At 42.1% G+C, this 20,101-nt stretch overlaps 1 protein-coding gene and 1 non-coding gene across 2 annotated transcripts in view; both read right to left on the bottom strand.

Annotated features, from left to right (window-relative positions):
* Positions 1-15,798, bottom strand: part of YBX3 (Y-box binding protein 3) — a gene marked incomplete at its 5' end in the record, with an annotated part of 23,365 nt that extends 7,567 nt beyond the window's left edge. The window contains 5 exon segments of the mRNA XM_014582674.1: positions 5,088-5,294; positions 9,617-9,739; positions 11,603-11,692; positions 14,753-14,786; positions 15,735-15,798. Of these exon segments, the coding sequence (XP_014438160.1) occupies positions 5,088-5,294; positions 9,617-9,739; positions 11,603-11,692; positions 14,753-14,786; positions 15,735-15,798 (518 nt within the window).
* LOC114005390 (small nucleolar RNA SNORA42/SNORA80 family) lies at positions 10,034-10,165 on the bottom strand. The gene has a single exon (XR_003547250.1). It is a non-coding gene; the product is annotated as a small nucleolar RNA SNORA42/SNORA80 family (small nucleolar RNA).
* Positions 15,799-20,101: the final 4,303 nt, after the last annotated feature.

Raw genomic sequence — 20,101 nt, 5'->3', positions numbered from 1 at the left:
GCTTAGTCTTTCCCTCTTCGTAATTCATGAGCATTTGTGAAGAGGTACTCTCAAAACCTGTAAACATCCTGTTCCAATTCAAATCTTTAATATATTCGTTTGTTTATTTGTATTTGTCTGGACTCACTGCTCTCTATTTTAGTCAATGAGTTATAATCTGTTACTGTGATTACTAGCCAATGAGAAGCCCTGTGAGCTGGCCCAGGCCCTCCTGACATGTCTCCAGCATTCTGAGCTCTTCCTTACTTTCTGGCACAAGATGTTCTAGGCTCATATTGTACTTTCTCTGCCCCAGCTCTGAAATCAGACATTTCTCCAAAAAGGCTTCTTTTCATTGGAAAATTGTACTCAGAAATGAAAAACTGGGAGCTAGATATGCTTAAGCTGTGAAGATGCCACTGCTTTCAGGACCTTCCAGTAGACCTTCCAAGGGACACACACGAACCAAGCTCCATCTACCACTTCTTGCCCAGGTAACTGTAGGTAGGTCAAAGTATTCATCTGTATCGCATATACACATGTCAATGTGTGTATATGACAAGATATGACTATTTTTACCTGCCCCACCTAATGGCTTCAGAAGCAAATTGCTAAGTAAAATAAAGAATAAGAGACACAAAGAGAAACTCACTCTTGAAAAAAAAATCATATCAACCAATCAAAAATCTTGCCCCAATCCCATGTCCTCTTCTAGCTACTACATCATTTCTTTGAGCTTTTATAAACATGCACACTAAAAAACCCCCACCCCTCCACCACAGAAATTCCCAAGAGGTATATCAACTTTCTTCTTCCCCACCCTTTGCTGTTTCTTAAATTCCTTCTAATCAAAAACTTCTGTCCTCACCATACCAACTTATCTCCAAGTTACCAAACCCAATAATCAATGCTCAGCTTAATTTCCTCCACTTATCAACAGCACTTAACACATTTCCTTCTGGAAACATTTTCTCCCATGACTGCTGCTTCTCACTGTCCTTTGCTAGAAAATTCTTGCCTACCTAATCAGTAACTGTTCGGGTGCCTCAGAGCTCATCATTCTTCTACCTTCACTCACTTCGTAGTAAATCTCAACCTGACCATGGCTTTCCACATCACATTTTATGACTCCAAAGCTGCATCTCCAGTCCCATCTTTACCCATCACGATCCAATTAGCCTTTCGATGTGCCCTTCTCTCTACTATTCACGCCCCTTTCTGATACCCGAATGATATCTTGCTTTCTCACTTCATTCAAGTCTCTTAACAAACATCACTAATGAGTCCCAAAGACTGTCAACCACCATTATCTGAAACTACACCTCCCTCGCTCCAACCATATTCTACCTCTTGACTCTGCTTTATTTTATTTTCTTGCCTACATAATTAGTCTTGCAAGTGAATTTTGGGAAAAGATCTCTGAAGAATTTCTCTCTCTCCCCTCAAACCCAATCTTTCTTCAGTCTTCCCATACAGGTTCAAATTTTAAAAAAAGAGTTACTGCTTACTCTTCATACCACATTCCCACTCCATTATCTCCCCTCAAACCCAATCTTTCTTCAGTCTTCCCATACAGGTTCAAATTTTAAAAAAAGAGTTACTGCTTATTACTCTTCATACCACATTCCCATTCCATTATCAAAATGCTGTCATCTTGATGCTTAAAACATTTGCTAAATCTGACCATTCTTATATTCTCCACTAATTGTACACTAACTCACTCTCTACTAGGAAATTACAGTAACTAAACACCCACTTCTATTGGTGCCACCTATGGACCATACTCCATAACACACTCAATCAGCTCTTATGTTCCCTTTCTCTGTTCCAAACCCTTTATTTATTGGCATCTCATCATACTTAAAATTGGTTGAAGTTCTTTTTCTTTAGCCATTTATTTATTTATTTATTTATTTTAATTTGACCAGAGAGGGTTAGAGTGAAAGAGAAAGAGGCAAAGAGAGAGCAAGCCGCCAGGTCTGGGACTCAAACCACAGTCAGCCATATGGGGCTCTAGCACCCTTAACCATCATGCCACCTGCCAGCCCCAGTTGAAGCTCTTATGGTAGTCTACCAAGCATGCTTCATCTCATTAAATAGCTCACCCTAATGTTACCTCCTACTCTTTTCTCCTTGCCTCATCCCATCCCAATCACATGAGCCTCCCTTTAATTTCCTACATAAGCTAAGCCAATTCTTCCTCAGAAACTTTGATACATGAAAAGGACTAACAGAAAAAGCAATCAACCTGTGGAAGAGAAGAGTCTGGGAATACAGAATGGATTCAAATTAAGCTCTACCTACCACTTCTTGCCCAGATATTTTAAGTAAAAGTTGCCAATTTCTAAAAATATTAAAGATATGGAAACTGCTGTTTTCCTGAGGCTGTAATAAAGCCTAAGAACTGATTTCAAACATCTGCCACTTGGCAGATGCCAATTTGGCTCTCTCCCTCCATCACATACTTCTCTTCTCAAAGACAATGAATGGTTGAGATTATTAGCTCAGTGACCAATTCTACTTAATTTTCAAATATGTGGAACCCTTACATTAAAAGGTAGCAATCATTTGGTCACTTATATGTATGATGCTACATTATATTTTTAGTGTATAGGGCAAATACTACTAGCCTGAATGTTACCACTTCTTTCTGTATCATGTCCTATAAATTTCATAGTGCTGGAACCAGCAGAGGGAGTAATGGTTATACCACTGAACTCCCACATAGTCAATGCCGGTTGGAGTCCTAGACCCAGCAGCTTAAAACTCATGCTGGTAGTGTGTGCCTCCATGCCCGAACTCCTGAGAAAAGAATGAAGGAGAAGGGATTGCAATGTAGCCATCACCCTTGGACGGGGTGGAGGTGGGGTGGGTGATATCTTGCTTTATGTCTCTCCGGAGAGTGCATGCGCCCTATAGCAAAATTCTCTTAAAAAAAAATAATAATAATTTCATAGTGCTATATATAGTAAAAAATGTTGGCAAAAACATTTTTATTTGCTCTCAAACTTTTCACATCACTCTAGAGATTCATTTATACTTTTAAGATATTATGCTAATCATTTTGAAGTAGCTTAGATATATGTGAGAAAAATTTGGAATTTTCCTTTGATGCTACTGATTGGCCTAGGCTGACTTCTTCATCACTGAACATTCAAAACATGGTTTGTACTAGAAAGATTCTAAGAGAAAATCTTTGAAGGGATCTAAGATATCTTTTAATTCTAACATGGAATGGGTAAGAAAGTTAGCCTGCATTAAAGACCACTGAATGCAGTTATGAAAACAAGCGGCTTTTTTTTTCTTTTCTTTTCTTTTTTTTTGGGGGGGGAGGGGGGAGAGATTTGTTCTATAGGGCGCGTGCGCTCACCAGACAGAGACAGAAAGCGAGAAATCACCCCCCAGTGGGGATGGTCACGCCACAATCCCTTCTCCTCCATTCTCCTCTTGGGATCTTGGGCACGCACGCACACGCGCCCGGCATGAGTTTTAAGCCACCAGGTCTGGGACTCGAACCACAGTCGACTACATGGGAGTCCAGTGATGTAGCCATTACACTAACTGCTGGTCCCACAAGCAGCTTTTTGATCATTAGTTTTCAACTAGCTTCTGCAAATGATGCACTACATGGTGCTAAGGAATCATTTTGCTCTGAGTCAATTCGCAAGGTGAAATATACTTTCTTTCAAGAGATATAAAAAAGAATCACCATGCTTTTAGCAAATGTGATATATGTGTATATGCTAAATATGAAAGATGATTATTTCAGGAAGGCACTACTAAAGCACTAAAAATAAATGTGTATCATAATCACACTAACTCTTCCTGTCCTCATCTCAGAAGCCCAGACCGCTGCCCTGAAGAAACCTACTATGCCTCACGTACCCACTGTCTCCGCGTACGTAAGTCTACATGTTATTTTTAGCACATTTGTCAGGGGCAGCTGTTGAAGAGCAGACGGGAAAAACAAGAAGCGATGTAGAAAGAACAGGCGGGCATGATGGGATAGAAGAGTAGCGAAGAACAGACTGAACATAGTGTTCAGTCAAAACATTCAGTAGGGGGGAAACAAAAACCCAAGGACATTTAGGAGGAAAAGGTTGTAGCTAATGATAATGAAATGATGATCTCTACTCCTAGTTTCCAAGGTTCCTAGGAATTGCCAAGTTGGTGTGAGGCTTATTAATCTCAGAACAAATGCACAAAAGCTATACTAATGCATTCCACAGTAAGGAGGATCAATAATCAATCTCTATTCTATGTTAGGTTTTCCTTAAGCAACAAATAAAAAACAAAAAACCCAAAAAACCAAGTCCACACTATCTCCTCAAAATTAAGTACTTTATAAATGTTATTTATGCTGTATCACACTAAATCCTCTATATTTAATTTAATCACCACAACTGTATGGTGCAGGCATGTAACAGCCCCATTTAGTGAGGGAACGACTTTAAAACTTGGATTTCTGAAAACTTCATGGATAGTAAGTAGCAGGGAAGAGGACTCAAATCCAGGCTTTGTTTGACTGAAGTCCAAGTCCTTATATACCATCTGTCCCTGCTTTCTTTCTCGTTTTTTTCTTTAGTTTGCTATAGAGCACATGCACTTCCCAGAGAAACAGAGAGGGAAAATGAGAAATCACATTCCCACCCCCAAGGGAAATGGCCACGCTGCAATCCCTTTCTCTCCATTCTCCTTTCAGGATTCTGAGTAAGCATGCACACGTGCCTGGCATGTTTTCAAGTCACTGGGTCTGGCACTCAAACCTTGGTGTTGGCCATGTAGAATCCCACACCTTAATCTTTACTTCCATGCCACCTGCTGCCCCCTCCCCTTTCATTCTTCTATAAACTGGAAACTTCGCCTACCTTCCAGGAGCCCCTATTATATACATGGCTCACAGGGTTGCACTTCTAGAATGCTCCTAGAATGGCTGCTCTGAAAAAGCAGACTGAAGGCCTTGCCTCAGCTCTTACAGCACCAGGAAGCCACAAGCCAGGTATTATTTCCGGCAGCTGATGTTGGAGGAGGAGGAGGAAGAGGAAGAGGAGGCAGAGAAGGATGGAAGGGTGAGGACTGCTGAAGAGAAGGCCCAGGTGCACTTTTACCTGCATTCTGCTGGGATGGGGAAAGACCCGTGAGCGACGGTCAAAGGTCTGTCCCACGTGGTAAGGCGGGAACCGCCGCTGCCGGTACTGAGGGCGATACTGGGGGCGGCGCAGCTGATTCCGGGCCCCAGAGAACTGCCCGTCAGTGGCAGGGGGGTCAAATCCTTCACTGCTGCCGCTCCCTTCCTCCTCCTCCTCCCCAGCGTACTAGCGAAGCAAAGAAACAGAGATTCAGAAGAAGTTTCAGCAAGGAAAGAACCAAAGAATACCATTTAGGATGAATGTCACCAAAAGGAAAAAAAAAAAGTCTCCCCAAAGCAATGATCCCGTCTATTACACAGGCAATATGCATTTAACCCAGATTATCATGTGATTACCTGGGCTAAACTACATTAAAATTAAAGTAGATCTGTGCAGACAAAATACCAAGCAGCAAGAAGCAAGAGCAATCAATCCCCGTAATAAACGTAATTGTCATCTAATTAGAAGTAGAGAATATCAGTTGACCAACCACCCAAAGGAGATCTACAAGGCTTATAATAATCAGCACCACCAACTGTGTGTCTCCCAACATTTACCATATACTTGGGCAAAACCAAGAAAAAAAATATTATTTTATGTTAGCAACGTAACTGACCTAAAAGGCATACTTTCTACGCAGTTCTCAAAGGTGGCCAGGATCTCTGAGACCTTCGAGGGGAGGAGTGCAGTCAAGTGTTCTCCTAATGTTACTGAGATGCTATCTGCCTCTCCCAGTCATTCTCCTGTGGGTGGATGGTGAGGTCTTCCAAGGGTTGCAATGGCATGTGGCCTCCCAGCAGACTGGAGGAACAGATCTCAGAATGCAGCTATCTTCTATTAAACCATGCAACAATACAATTAACCCTCGGTGTCAGTGCTGTAATGCAGCTTCAACCAACCGGGGGTCAAAAACGTTGTACTGCTACTGACCTGTACTATGTATTGGGTGGTTGGAAAAGTCATGACGTACTTTTGTTTAGAAGGCCCAGGTGCACTTTTACCTGCATTCTGCTGGGATGGGGAAAGACCCGTGAGCGACGGTCAAAGGTCTGTCCCACGTGGTAAGGCGGGAACCGCCGCTGCCGGTACTGAGGGCGATACTGGGGGCGGCGCAGCTGATTCCGGGCCCCAGAGAACTGCCCGTCAGTGGCAGGGGGGGCAAATCCTTCACTGCTGCCTCTCCCTTCCTCCTCCTCCTCCCCAGCGTACTAGCGAAGCAAAGAAACAGAGATTCAGAAGAAGTTTCAGCAAGGAAAGAACCAAAGAATACCATTTAGGATGAATGTCACCAAAAGGAAAAAAAAAAAGTCTCCCCAAAGCAATGATCCCGTCTATTACACAGGCAATATGCATTTAACCCAGATTATCATGTGATTACCTGGGCTAAACTACATTAAAATTAAAGTAGATCTGTGCAGACAAAATACCAAGCAGCAAGAAGCAAGAGCAATCAATCCCCGTAATAAACGTAATTGTCATCTAATTAGAAGTAGAGAATATCAGTTGACCAACCACCCAAAGGAGATCTACAAGGCTTATAATAATCAGCACCACCAACTGTGTGTCTCCCAACATTTACCATATACTTGGGCAAAACCAAGAAAAAAAATATTATTTTATGTTAGCAACGTAACTGACCTAAAAGGCATACTTTCTACGCAGTTCTCAAAGGTGGCCAGGATCTCTGAGACCTTCGAGGGGAGGAGTGCAGTCAAGTGTTCTCCTAATGTTACTGAGATGCTATCTGCCTCTCCCAGTCATTCTCCTGTGGGTGGATGGTGAGGTCTTCCAAGGGTTGCAATGGCATGTGGCCTCCCAGCAGACTGGAGGAACAGATCTCAGAATGCAGCTATCTTCTATTAAACCATGCAACAATACAATTAACCCTCGGTGTCAGTGCTGTAATGCAGCTTCAACCAACCGGGGGTCAAAAACGTTGTACTGCTACTGACCTGTACTATGTATTGGGTGGTTGGAAAAGTCATGACGTACTTTTGTTTTTCTATGCAAAAATGTGCCATGACTTTTCTGCCAACCCTATAGTTGGGCTAGGATGGCTGCATCTGTACTTCACATGTACAGACTTTAAAAACTGTAGTTATTTGCTAAACAATACAATATAACAACTGTTTACAAATCACTTGCATTGCACTGGGTATTACAAATAATTGAGAAATGACTTACAGTATATGGGAGGATGTACACAGGTAATATGCAAACACTATGCCGTTTATTATGAAAGAGCCAAGCACCCCTGGCTTTGGGCATTTGTGGTCATGGAACCAATCCCAGGTGAACACAAGGGACAAATGTACCACTCTTCCTACTCAACTTAATAGTTTTCTTTTCATAAGAAAATGTTATTTATACTAACGTGTAATGAGTTACTTTACATTTGAAAGTTATTTTAATCACTAATACAACAAGTATCAATAGACATAAACATATATAAACAAGAGCTCTAGTATCTTTAATATGTTAAGCATATAAATAGGTGCAAAAACCAAAAAGTATGAGAAGCACTGACAACAGAATGACTTTCCTTTGTGTTTACAAATAAACTTTTAATCCTACTTTAACAGACAGGAATAAGATTAAACATAAGCAATTTTTAAATACAGACTTGTTAACAAAGGGAATTGTCAACTCACTTTTATGTTTTTCTTATATTTAAACTACTGTATTATATACTACCATTTTATATTTTGGGAAATTAAACAGCCAAATGTCTCTGAAAAAATCTACTTTCAAATACTACTTTAAGAGGGATGCGCACATGCCAGTGTCTATAGGACATAAGTGTAGTTTTCAAAAAGGAATAAATTGCAAATGAAATGACTCCTTTCTTTGCAAGGGGGTTATATTTTAGACTCCTCCAGGATAAGCCCACACGCACTAAATTCCCAAAAAGGATAAGCCCCAACTAGTCTCAGTTCAGAAAAACAGAACTATTCTCTCTTTAAAAAACCTACGCTGGGACTAGCAGTTAGAGTAATGGCTATGTCGCTGGACTCCCACGTAGTCGACCATGGTTCAAGTCCTGGACTCAGCAGCTTACACTCACGCCAGGCGCGTGTGCGTGCGTGCCCAAGATCCCTAGAGGAGAATGGAGGAGAAGGGATTGTGACATGGCCATCCCCCCTGGGGACTGATTTCTCACTTTCTGTCTCTCTGTCTTTCTGGCGAGCGCAAGCATCCTATAGCAAAAACCTCTCAAAAAAAGAAAAAAAAACCTATGCTAAGGCAGGACTCACAGTTGGGCTCTGTGGCTCAGTGGTAATGTGCTGCTCAAGAGAAAATTGATCCCACATGGCCCTAACAGGCTTGAAACACACACTAGGCACATGTGTGTATGTCTCCCAAATTCTGACAGGGAGCAATGGAGGGAAAAGCATTTTGGATCCCATTGGAGGAGTTCTCTCTTTTTCTGGCAAGCACACATATCCTCTGGCAATACAAACAAAAATAGAATAGGTAAAGCAAAGATAAAAATAAACAGATTAGAGGTTCTAAAGAATCTCATGAAATAAATTCAAGCAGGGTATGATGCGACAGAAAAAGAGAGAAAAATCATGTAGGTGAGCAGAAATAAGTTTAATCAAACAGATTAAGTCCTCGATCTGCAGGCATTTTATTCTGCTTAGATTTTTCATGACACTTTTTGGATCGACATAGGAGCCACAAGAATATGCTCACAAAGTACCTCGAGTTCTATCCCTGCTTCTAACTCCAGAAACATCGAGAACTGACTCAAATCTAGTACAGTGCTCATACCACAAAGGAACTGCATTCATTCTGGGTGCCTTGAGAAAATTCCTTTAAATGGAGCCTCCTAAGAAAGCTCTAGCCAGATCTGTTTTCTTTCATTTGGATTTCGACCCATCTGAAGAACTAAAGATCCAAAGAATTTCTTACTGCTTCTTTGAAATAATGGGAAACTGTGTTTGTTAGGCTAAATAAAATAGCTACTCAATTGATATAAATCACTTGATACTTCTGTGGCCAATACTTTTACTGCATATTCGCCAGCTAGCTCCCATTCTTTCTTACCAACCAAAAGCTGATTTCCTTAGAGGTCAAAAGTGTCAGTGCCAAGGAATAAACAACAGGTTTAAGTAGGTGAAGGAAACCATTCCCCTCTGCCAGTGAATGCCAGATACTAGGTTCTGGCCAGATACTAAGAGCCAAATGAAGAGAAAGCCTCTGTTAACCTTGGCACTACCTACTTCAAGTGAGTCTTCTTTATAGGACAGTTACGTCCGTTACTTTGCAGCCAGATATGGCCTGATTGATAAAAATTCTGAATTCTGAACGCCAAGTATCCAGTGAGGCCAGTGGCTATGGATAAATTCTGTGCACTCAAAGTTCTCCCTCAAAAATAAGGTTAGAAAAAAAAATGACTTATTCTGTCTCCAAGAGAAAATATGGCATTTCTCTGCTCTAAGTACATACACCTAATTTTAGACGTGAAGATTTTTAGTCGCTGGTGAGTACCAGAGAGGACGTACATTGCGGGGAGGTCCACGACGTCTGCCATAGTAGCCACGTCTGTAGCGGCGCCGATCTGCAGCGTATCGACTGCCTTCTACAGGAACTCCATCTGGGCCAGTCACATTGGCTGCTTCTGCACCCTGAGAGAGAAAATAAGCAAAAGGCCTTGGAATTAAAAAGAAGCATAATTAACCCCAAAACAGCCTGGAGTAGGCAGAGATTGGCAGATGTACTAAGAATTCCTATAGTAATCTTGAAAAGAGATGCAACTTTTAGCAAGGTGAGAAGGTGCCTAGTGCCCCGATTTAAACGGATATGGTCTGTTTACTCACACAGCCTATGCTCTGCCTTCTTATCCCGGCTAGGCCAAGTTCAACAACAGTAGTACCTTTTTTGTTTCTTCTTTTTTCCTTTTCTCCCTCCCACCCCCATTTCCCTGTGCAACTCCCTTCAGTGCCAGCAGCCCACAGGCAGAGACTGGGCAATGGTTTGGGGCCAGTTTGCTCTAGCATGGGACACTATGAGAGGCCCAGGGGGACGGACCTGCCATAAATCCAAACCCATGCATGCAGTAATACCATTTTAAAGAACATAAACTAGTAAACACAACACGACTGTAAAAAAGAGAGGTAATGTTAGACCAGGAAGAATATGCCTCAACAGAAAAGCACTGAGATAGTGTTATCATCCTAGACCTTGTTAATTCCTGTTACCCTATGACATTACAAGGGAATCCCTACTCATGGGCTTTCAGTGAGAATGAAACCTCTCCCTCTGGGTAGCAACAGAAGAAAGGGTCCTTGTTAGTAACAGGGCCGCCACTTTTATCCTGAAACAGACTTAGGAGTTCTTATTCACATACGGGCAAAATAATGCTTCAAATCTATAAAAACAAAAAAAATTAGATAAAGGAAATCCAAAAGCGTGTACCATGTCAATTTGTAAAACCTCAAGTTCTGAAAAACATGCAGAAGTAAAATTAATCTGGCAAGAGTGGGAAATGGGATATCAGAGATCATTACAAAGCAACATTTGCTAGAGGATGATTTGAAACACCAAGAGATTCGCAATACACCCTGGGAATTACATTGGTAAAGACAACCACTTGCCTTTCTATATCAAATGAAATGTTTTCCTGTAAAAATGGAACAGTTCAAGAGCCACCGAATATGAACAATGGAATGGTGTGTATGCATATGGAAAAGAGTGTACACACGGGACTGAGCTAGTCAATTACTTAGTTTATAATTTTGCTGCCATGACCATTGTACCATATGCAGCTTTAAAATGTTGTCAGTCTTAGCCTCAGTTGTTTTACTGATATCCACAGTAAAACTGCTGACTAAACACAAAGCATAAATAACATTTCTGATACCGGAATTAAATACACAACAGTTTAAAAAAGTTCTGTAGATATTCTTCAATCTGTAGATATCCATCAGCTTTTTGCACTGAGTTCATCTCAACAAAGCTGTTATACAACCTATCCAGATGGCTTCAGCTTTCCAAAATCAAAGCTGAAGACAAAACATGATGATATTCAACTTGAGTCTTCTTTTACTGAGATTAAAATATTCCTTACTGTGTATAACTTTTTTAATATAATATTAGAGGGTATGTAGGGTATGTGTACTCACCAGAGGGTGAGGGGGAGCAAACTTCCCAATGTGGCATGACCACGCCACAATCCTTTTTCTGCCATTTCTCTTATGTGTCAAGATTTGGGGCAAACACACATACATGTGTCCAGCATGTTTTTCAAACTGCTAGGGCCAGTATTCAAACCACGGTTGTCCATATGAGCCATGGCTTAACTGCTATGCTTCAGGGCTGGGACTACTGTATATTACTTACTGTATATTATTTGTAAACGAAGGTCCTCACGAATCAGTTGAGAAAGCTTTATTCTCATAATGTTCATTTATAAGAGTCTAACAGATCATTGATTCTTCAACAAAACTGTGAGTCAGTACACTTTAATACCCAACCACGCTTCCTCTCACCTTCTCTCCTTCAACCACATCAAACTCCACAGTTTCTCCATCTCCTACACTGCGCAGGTATTTCCGTGGGTTATTCTTCTTGATGGCAGTCTGTCAAGAAAACAGAAAATTCTTTTGAAACATATCTCAATATGTGCCAGATTTCATTGCATTCAAATTTACTAAAGTCAACTTGAAAACAAAAGAAAAAACCGTTGACATATTCTTTTTTATCCCCCTAGGTCTTTCTGCTGCAGGCACTTGCTTGAGACAGAGATAAAAAAGAGAGAAATCACCGCCCGGGGGGATGGCCACACCATAATCCCTTCTCCTCCAATCTCCACTTGGGTTTTTGGGCACACATACCTATTGTGATTCTCAAGCTGCCAGGCCCAGGGTTCAAACTGTGGTCAGCCATGTGTGAGTCCAGCGCCTTAACCACCATGCCACCTGCTGGCCCTGACTTATAACCGATTTAAAAACACACTACAAAACTTTACTGTTGTAGTGGTTGGGGGATTGGTTCCCACACAGCCAACTTCATGTTTTGAGTCTAGACCCAGCGGCTTGAAAAACACAGTGGGCAGGTGTGCGTATGTGACCAAAATCCTGAGAGAAGAGATTGCAGTATGGCCATCCCCCCACCGGGGGTGATTTCTCACCTCTTCTCTTTCTGGTGAGTACACCTAGACTATAGGGGGGAAAAAAAGCTTAAAAAACTATTCCACATTACTTTCTTGACTTGTATGCACTATTTAAAAATTCATCTTGATAGGACTGAACAGCAGCGTGTAGCTACTGCACCTTCTCTCATAGCCTTATCGCCTCATCACATCAAAACACTGGCTATAGGGGGACCTGCAGTTAGCATAATGGCTCTGTTGCTGGACTCCCACATGGCCGACAGCGGTTCGAGTCCCAGACCCAGTGGCTTAAACTCACACCAGGCGCATGTGCGTGTGTGCCCAAGATCTCAAGAGGAAAATGGAGGAGAAGGGACTGCGACGTGGCCATCCCCTCTGGAGGGTGATTTCTCGCTTTCGGTCTCTATTTCTCTCTCTGTCTGGCGAGCGCATGCGCCCTATAGCAAAAACCTACCCCCCCACACCAAAAAAAAAAGAAAATGGCTGAGCCTGAGGTTCAGACTGCATCAGCAGAGGGGAGTGTCTTTGTGAGATCTCACTGATATACACACATGCATTTTAGGTACAGGGTTTTGTAGCGAGTGGAACTGCCAACTTCAAAAGGAATTATTAAAATGTGTATGTGTGGCGGGTATAATGATAAAAGAAAACGGGAAAAAAAAGTCAAGTAGATAAATATTTGATAGAGTAAACAACATGACCTCAGGAATCAAAATATATCAGTGATAATCTGATTTCTTCCTCAGTCTCCCATTTTACAGAGAAGGAAAAACGGGGCTGGCAGGTCAGGGATTTATTTATCTGAAATCACGAGGAGAGGGTGGGAGGAGAGAGTCCCTGTCAGCAATGCCCGCGCTGCATCTCCACGCTACTTAGTCAACTTTTCCCCACCACACCACGTAGGTAGCAACCAGCCCGTCAATACATTAAGAGGCTAATGGAGATGCTATTCTACACTAAACACCTGCACCTAAACGTCTGCTTAGACCTCTCTGTTTTTTAGTCAATGGAGGGGAGACTACCTCTTGCAGTGAACTGCCACTTTTTCAGCTGGTATCTTTAAACAGTTAAAGGGGCTGTGAGTTTCTATGGAACTAGGTCAACCTTACTTTATAAAGCGATTAGGCATGTGTAATCCAGCCCTTCCCCTACTCTGAGTAGGAGGGAAGGAAGGGAAAAAATAAATAAATAAAGAGTGAGCCAATAGGGTAGAAACTTCACCCACAGAGGGAAAAAAGGCAGCTCAGGACAGGATCACTGCGCACACAGCAGGAACGTTCCGCCATTCCAGAAACAGCCCCTCCCTGCCGGCTCGTTCCCTTTTTCCTGTTAAACTGGGCAGGCCTCAACACATCGGGGTGACTCATCACACAGCCTCATGGGGGCTGGAATCAGGTCACACACTCACAGCCTAATAAAGCTGGCCACCGACACAGACACTTGTGCACAGACACTTGTGCGGTCCTTTACTCTACAGCCACCCTGCAGAGTTCCTGCCCCAGAAGGCCTATTAAACACCAGGTAGTAAAGTGACACTTCCTTCCCGTCTGTTACAACTTGAAAAGTCACTGTTATTTATCTGAATAACAAAAGAAATCGACTCAAGTGATCTAGGTACAAGTGAAATATAGAGAAATATACAACTGAAACCGTAACTAGGAGAGTTTTGTTTTGTTTTTTAAGATATCATTACTGCAATTCCCACCATCTACACTCCACCTACACACAAACCTAAATGTAAGGAAACACATAAAACCATTTGCCCGACATAGCCCTGCAGGTCAGGTGGACTGGCATTAGTACCTGCTGTGTAACATGCTAAGAACCACACACACATTTCAGGCAATTCGTTGAAAATGAAATACACAAAAAGAATAAGGATACGAATTTCTTTTCTTAACCTATTTTGTAAAGTAAGTCCAGAATACATAGTAATAGAATAAATAATGTCCTAGGCTGTTAATGTAAAGACAGAGATGCCATTTCAGAGAAGCCCACGTGTTTCGTATGCTACCCATTATTTGTGCTTTTTTCAAATCTAAGGGAATGTGGGTCTTTTGATCTAGACATGTCCCTCGTTTCAACAGGTGTGAGGATGATCATTGCAAATGGAAGTATTAGATACATAAACCCTAACCAACTGCTTCTCTGCACTTCTTCCTCTCAGTGAGAGCTGTTTCGGTAGAGGAACTTTAACAGATACCACACGGCCAAAAGTAATCTGGATCCAGCCAAACACTAAGCAGGAACCACAACATCAAAAAAGGATGCAAATACGGAAACAGAAAAGTAGTCTAACAGACTATTCATTCAACTTCTAAAGAAAAACCCTGGAAAGCAGTTAACGTGATGGGGCAGAAGAGCTTACCTGCCAATCATAAAATGTGGAATTGAGCTCTCACTCTAAAATATAACACAGTTTACAGTACAAGAATAATTTATAGGACTTCCTTTTAGAAAAGAGATAAGAGCAGATTTTACACACCTCCCCTCACACAGCAAATGTAGCATTTATAAATCTTCTTACCTGATGCACAAATACATCTTCTTTGGTGTCATTTCTGTTGGAAGGACAAAGAGCTCAGTTAAAGGTACAAGGTTAGATAGAAAAGGTGACACGTGTCACCTTTAGATCATAAGAATTTAGAAAATAAGACCTCAAAACATAACATAACATTTATCTTCCAAACTCAGTTCAGAAACCTAGAATCAATCCGTGTGAAGAGATTTAACTACAAGATTCCCACCTTACAGTGCCTGGGTCCACGTGCACAGATTCAACACACCGAAACATCCCTTTCCTCTTTCTGAATCACATGGTATGTAATCAGAGCCTAGATTTTCCTCCCAGCAAAAGCAAAGCAAGACAGTTAAAAGGACAGGGCACAGCTGTGAACTAGGCTCTCCTTACAGTGAAACTTAAAACAGCCCCCTCCACCTCACCCCATGCCAAAACAGACAAGAAAGAAATTTGAAGGAATTTTTTTTTTTTTTAAGAAGGTGGTAGGGGCAGATAAAAACATCATAATATTCCCAACAGCTTATAATTGTGTTCTCATTCCAAACAGTGAGAAGTCACCATAGTTTTCTAAAGAAAACATTAGTTTCTACCCAGGAATTCACTAGACCCAGGTTCCAGCTCAATTACTCACTCGTTGCATGACCTCAGGGGAGTTGATTAATCAGTCTAAGACTCCATTTCTCCATCTGAGAAGTTACTGATTGATATGGGCTCATTGATCCTAAGGCCCCCGCCTTTTCTGATTTTACCTTCCCCTCCCTTTTTTTCTTTTAATGACTGGATTTTATAACATAAAGTTATTTTTAGTATCCTAGAAATGTGTTTTAATTAATATTTAATGACTGGTAGCTCAGAAATGAGAATATTTGCAGTGCTTAGAAACCTTACAATTTATATAAGCTATTAATAAAGTATGATGAGGGATTCATAACTACTGATATCACAACATAAGTATAAATTTAAAACATGCAAATATATAAGCACATACCGATTTATAAATCCATATCCATTTCTGACGTTGAACCATTTGACAGTGCCAAGGACTTTGGTGGCTAAAATAGGATTAAGCAAATAAATTAGTATCTAATCTACAAAGAGATAAGGTAGTATCACTAAGGTCTTGTTATCCAAAGCCTAAAACACCTGAGGAAATCACTGAACACTTTATTCCAAAATACACTAAGAAAATGGGACAAGATATCATAAGGAAATACTTTTCAGAAAAGTAAATCAAAAAGTTTTCCTTATTAAATTTTTCCGTCAAGCCATAAAGGAGTAGCCATAAGTCTGCATCACTCTGCGATAACTAAGATTGAGAAACATGCTACAAGGAAAAAGTTGTTCTTCAAGATTAGTTTATTAATTTATTTCTTCCGTGAGAGAAAGACAAAGACAAGGCAACCCAACTGGGTCTTGACCCTGCTTTCCACACTTTATCCACCCCCATCACGTGCACGTGTATGCCTGCCATACTTGTGTCTCACTGTTTTCTGGAAGGTCTCTAGAGAACACAGAACCTTCCCATGTGGGTCAGACTTGCAAAACGTCATTGTTTTTCTGCTGCACTACCATCTGGCCACTAATGTTCCAAGTTTTAAGTCAGAAAAAGTTTGTTACTGCCAAAGGTGTCACAATGAAAGGAGGATAGGTAGATGAAGAACAGGAACATACCACTTTCCCACTCTGAAATATTAAGGTACACTTTAATAAGCAACACAGTAGCTCCTTGTTTAACAGTCAACCCACAAAGACAAAGTAACTAGACTCACTGCCAAATGGGGGCCTATCAGAAGAGTCAGGGGTAATAATTGCACTGATGCTGTCTCAAAACCTAGCTCTATACCTGAGACATGATGTAACAGGTCTTTTCAAACCACAGTGATGAATGTGGGCTTCTGGTTCATTGTTTACGCTCTACAATTGGCGGGAATCAAACAGCATTTTCTAAAATATCTCATTCTTTAACTTGATTATTGTTTCTACCTTCTATGGTGGACAGGATCATTCCTCTACGACACTAGATTTTAGCACAAGTTTTCAAGGAATCTAAACAAACTGTAACTTCATACAACTTGTACTGTGTAAATTCCTATCTCTATTATTTCAAATATGACCCTTGGAATCAATTGTGAATGTTAACTCCAGTACATCTAGGAAATACCTATGATAAATTCAGGAAACACATGAAACAATTATCAAGACTCAATGAAACAGGAAACTTGACAATAGATAAAACTGTTTTAAAGAAAAGCTTAGCAGAGAAGGAAAGTAACAATTAACATTAATCTATGCCGCCTTTCCGTGAACTACAAAGTTTATCATTTCCAAGGATAAACACAACTGGCTTTGCTTTTTAAATTTAAAAGAAAATAGTAGTAACTCTGTTGTGGCAGAGTTCATTCTGAGTTCTGTTAAATGGATCAGCTTGGGAAAGCATTTTAGCTCCCTGTGTAAGAAAGACAAGCAACAAAACTATGTCTCCAAACCAAGTCAATCAGCTCACACTGACGAAGCACTATCCAGCTCCAATCCCATGAAGATTTCTCCAGTGCAAAGATCAAGCCCCCAGAATTTTTAGTTTGAGGTCATTCTGATTGGAGCAACGGGGCAAAGGAGGAAAGGCACCTGTTTTTTTCATGCAAATGTACACAAAACAGAGGCCTGATAAATTATGTTTTTAACTAGTTTTTTTTCCCCCCAGAGAGTGTCTTTTTTTTTTTTTTTTTTTTTTGCTATAGGGCCCTTGTGCTCCCTGGAGAGAGAGACAGAGAGAAAGAAAGTGAGAAATCACCCCCCGAGGAGGGATGGTCATGACCCCATCCCTACTCCTTCATTCTCATCTTGGGATTTGGGGCATGCATGCACACACTCCTGGTGTAAGTTTGAAGCCGCCAGGTCCAGGACTCGAACCATGGTCGGTCACGTGAGAGTCCAGCAAAACAACCATTACACCATCTGCTGGTCCCTGTTTTTAACTTAATTTTTCAAATGATAGGCTCTTTATGTCTCTTCTCATTTGCCACAAAATGATGACCTAGGAAAATATACAAAGAAGGGAAACTTTTTATTGTCTAGCACTGTCGATTAGAACGCTAACACTGTTAATAGGGGTAAAGATGAGAAATGATTCTCCAGTCTAACTGCAATCGAGGCTGGTTATTTTTACTCTCCAATTATTTAAAAAAAACTAATTCCACAGATATTTCCAAAGACTTCATACGGTCAAACAAATTCATTCATACTTCTTACTTTATACCATAAACTCACTTCACATACACACACCGTGAAAGGGAGAGGTGATGAGGCAAAGGAGAACCGTAAGTCTTCCATAATGTCCACCAGAAGCAAAGTGTGGGGCCAGTCATGGCCTAGTGGTTAAGAGAACTGGATCCCACACAGCCAACCACAAGGTTCAAGCCCAAGACCTGGTGGAATGAGAAACATACCAGGTATGTGTGTGTGCCCAAAATTCTGAGGAGGGATTGCAGTATACCCCACTGGGGGACGCCCTTTCCCATTCCGTCTCCTCCCAGTGAGCACATGCCCCCTTGGACAAACATCTAAGTTTAATAATAATAATAATAAGAAGAAGAAGATAATAATTTCACTCATGGAAAATATTTTCCCTGAGCTGTGTGCAATAAATCCAAGTTAGGGCCCGGCCCACTTGCAAAAACGAGAATGAAAGAATCCAAGAACAGATATCCATTTCAGTCAGTGCTGTGCCTAGCACATTTCAGGCATCCATGTGTTTACTTGGCAAAGGGAAAGGAGATGGCCAGACATACTCCACAGTGTCCTAACTGTCATGGAGAAGGCTGTCCATTTTGGGAGAGTTGGTGAGACAGAGGCAAGGTAAACAGAGGCTTTGGAGTCATCAGTAGGTTCTGGGAGAGGCACAATAGCAGCCGGTGATTAGGATACAAACATTAATGCATCGGTTCCCTTCCTCTTTAAAGATAATGTCTGCTTTCCTATCCAAAAAGGGTACATGGATCAAGTGAAAAGAAAACTACAAGAGGTTCTTTATGCCAAAATAGGTATTATTAAGATGGCCTTGGATAACATGAGGTCTCAGACGATTGGCAAGGAACGTTTGTTGAAACTACATCATGATACCATACTGACTAGATTTAAGCAACTTTTATAGTCTGGCAGAAAGGGGGTTACTGTGTTGTTTCACCTACACAGGTTACATTCAGCATGCTGTTTGGCAGAAACTGAGTTAAAGCCCAAACAAGAAAACAGCGCTTCTCTGAACATCGAATGGTGTCAACGTTTCTTCAATTATTCCCTTAACTTTCTTTCCTAAAAGGGAGGCAAGGCTCAGAAAGATCAGACAACATGCCCCACCCCAAAACAGTGAAAACGGCATGCGTTAGCCTTCCGGTTGGGAGTGGATGGATGACATACATGTGAACAAGCCCTCTAGGGAGCTTCCACCGCCCACCTGCTTTGCAGCCTGTGGAAGGCCTCATGAAGGGCGTCACTTGAAGGGGATGAGGCCTGTGGAATATGCGACAAAACCAACAACCAACACAGAAACCCTTTCTAATCCTCCGCTCCCAAAATCTGAACCTCTCATCTTCCCGTTCCCCTTCCTAAGTTTCAAGTCCCAAGGTAACGATGTTTTGAACTAACGTCATACCCCCACTTCCGACGAAGTTTTTTCAGCTGCTACACCACGTGCGTTCCCAGAGTCCAGGAAGAGGCGAGCGTGCAGCGATTGGTAGCCACGGGGTGGCTCTTTGCAGCAATGGGCATAGCGAGAGGGAGGAGAACGTGGGACCAGGACCCAAGTTTCCCGGCGAGGATTGCAACACGCCTTAGCCGGCATGTGGCCGACAGAAGCATGGCGTCTTTCCCATGCCCATGTGGGAAGGGCGTCAGGGACAGACACCTGAGCCTTCCTGGCAAGAAGCCTTCCCACTTCCCCCTCCCCGTCTCTTTCCACAGCCACACTCTTCCCAAAGAGAATCCTCTCCTTACCTAGCCCCTTAAGCAATGGATCCCAAGTCCAGGGCCCACGTGTCTGCCCCTCTCCTCCATCCACAACCATCCCTGCTCTGGAGTCCTCTCTGCCACCTCGCTGCCTCTCCTCTGCTCTACGGACCAGGCATTCTCAACACAGCAATGCGCGACAGCGCCTGCCTGGGCGACAGAATTTACGACCCCGACTCGCGGGCCCAGGCTACGAGGCTGGCGCGCCGGGCGGGAGGCAAGAGCGCAGGGCTCGGCGCGCTCACCTGGGTGCTCCTTGGAGCGGCAGACATCGGCGACCGGCCGTGGGGACACGAGTGGCGGGGACCCCGACTGCCAGCTCTCCCGGCCCACCGGAAAGTGCAGCCAGAGCTG

Source organism: Tupaia chinensis, unplaced genomic scaffold, assembly GCF_000334495.1.
Source record: "Tupaia chinensis unplaced genomic scaffold, TupChi_1.0 Scaffold143728_1, whole genome shotgun sequence".
Classification (NCBI taxonomy): domain Eukaryota; kingdom Metazoa; phylum Chordata; class Mammalia; order Scandentia; family Tupaiidae; genus Tupaia; species Tupaia belangeri.
This window is presented reverse-complemented; position numbering and strand designations above follow the sequence as displayed.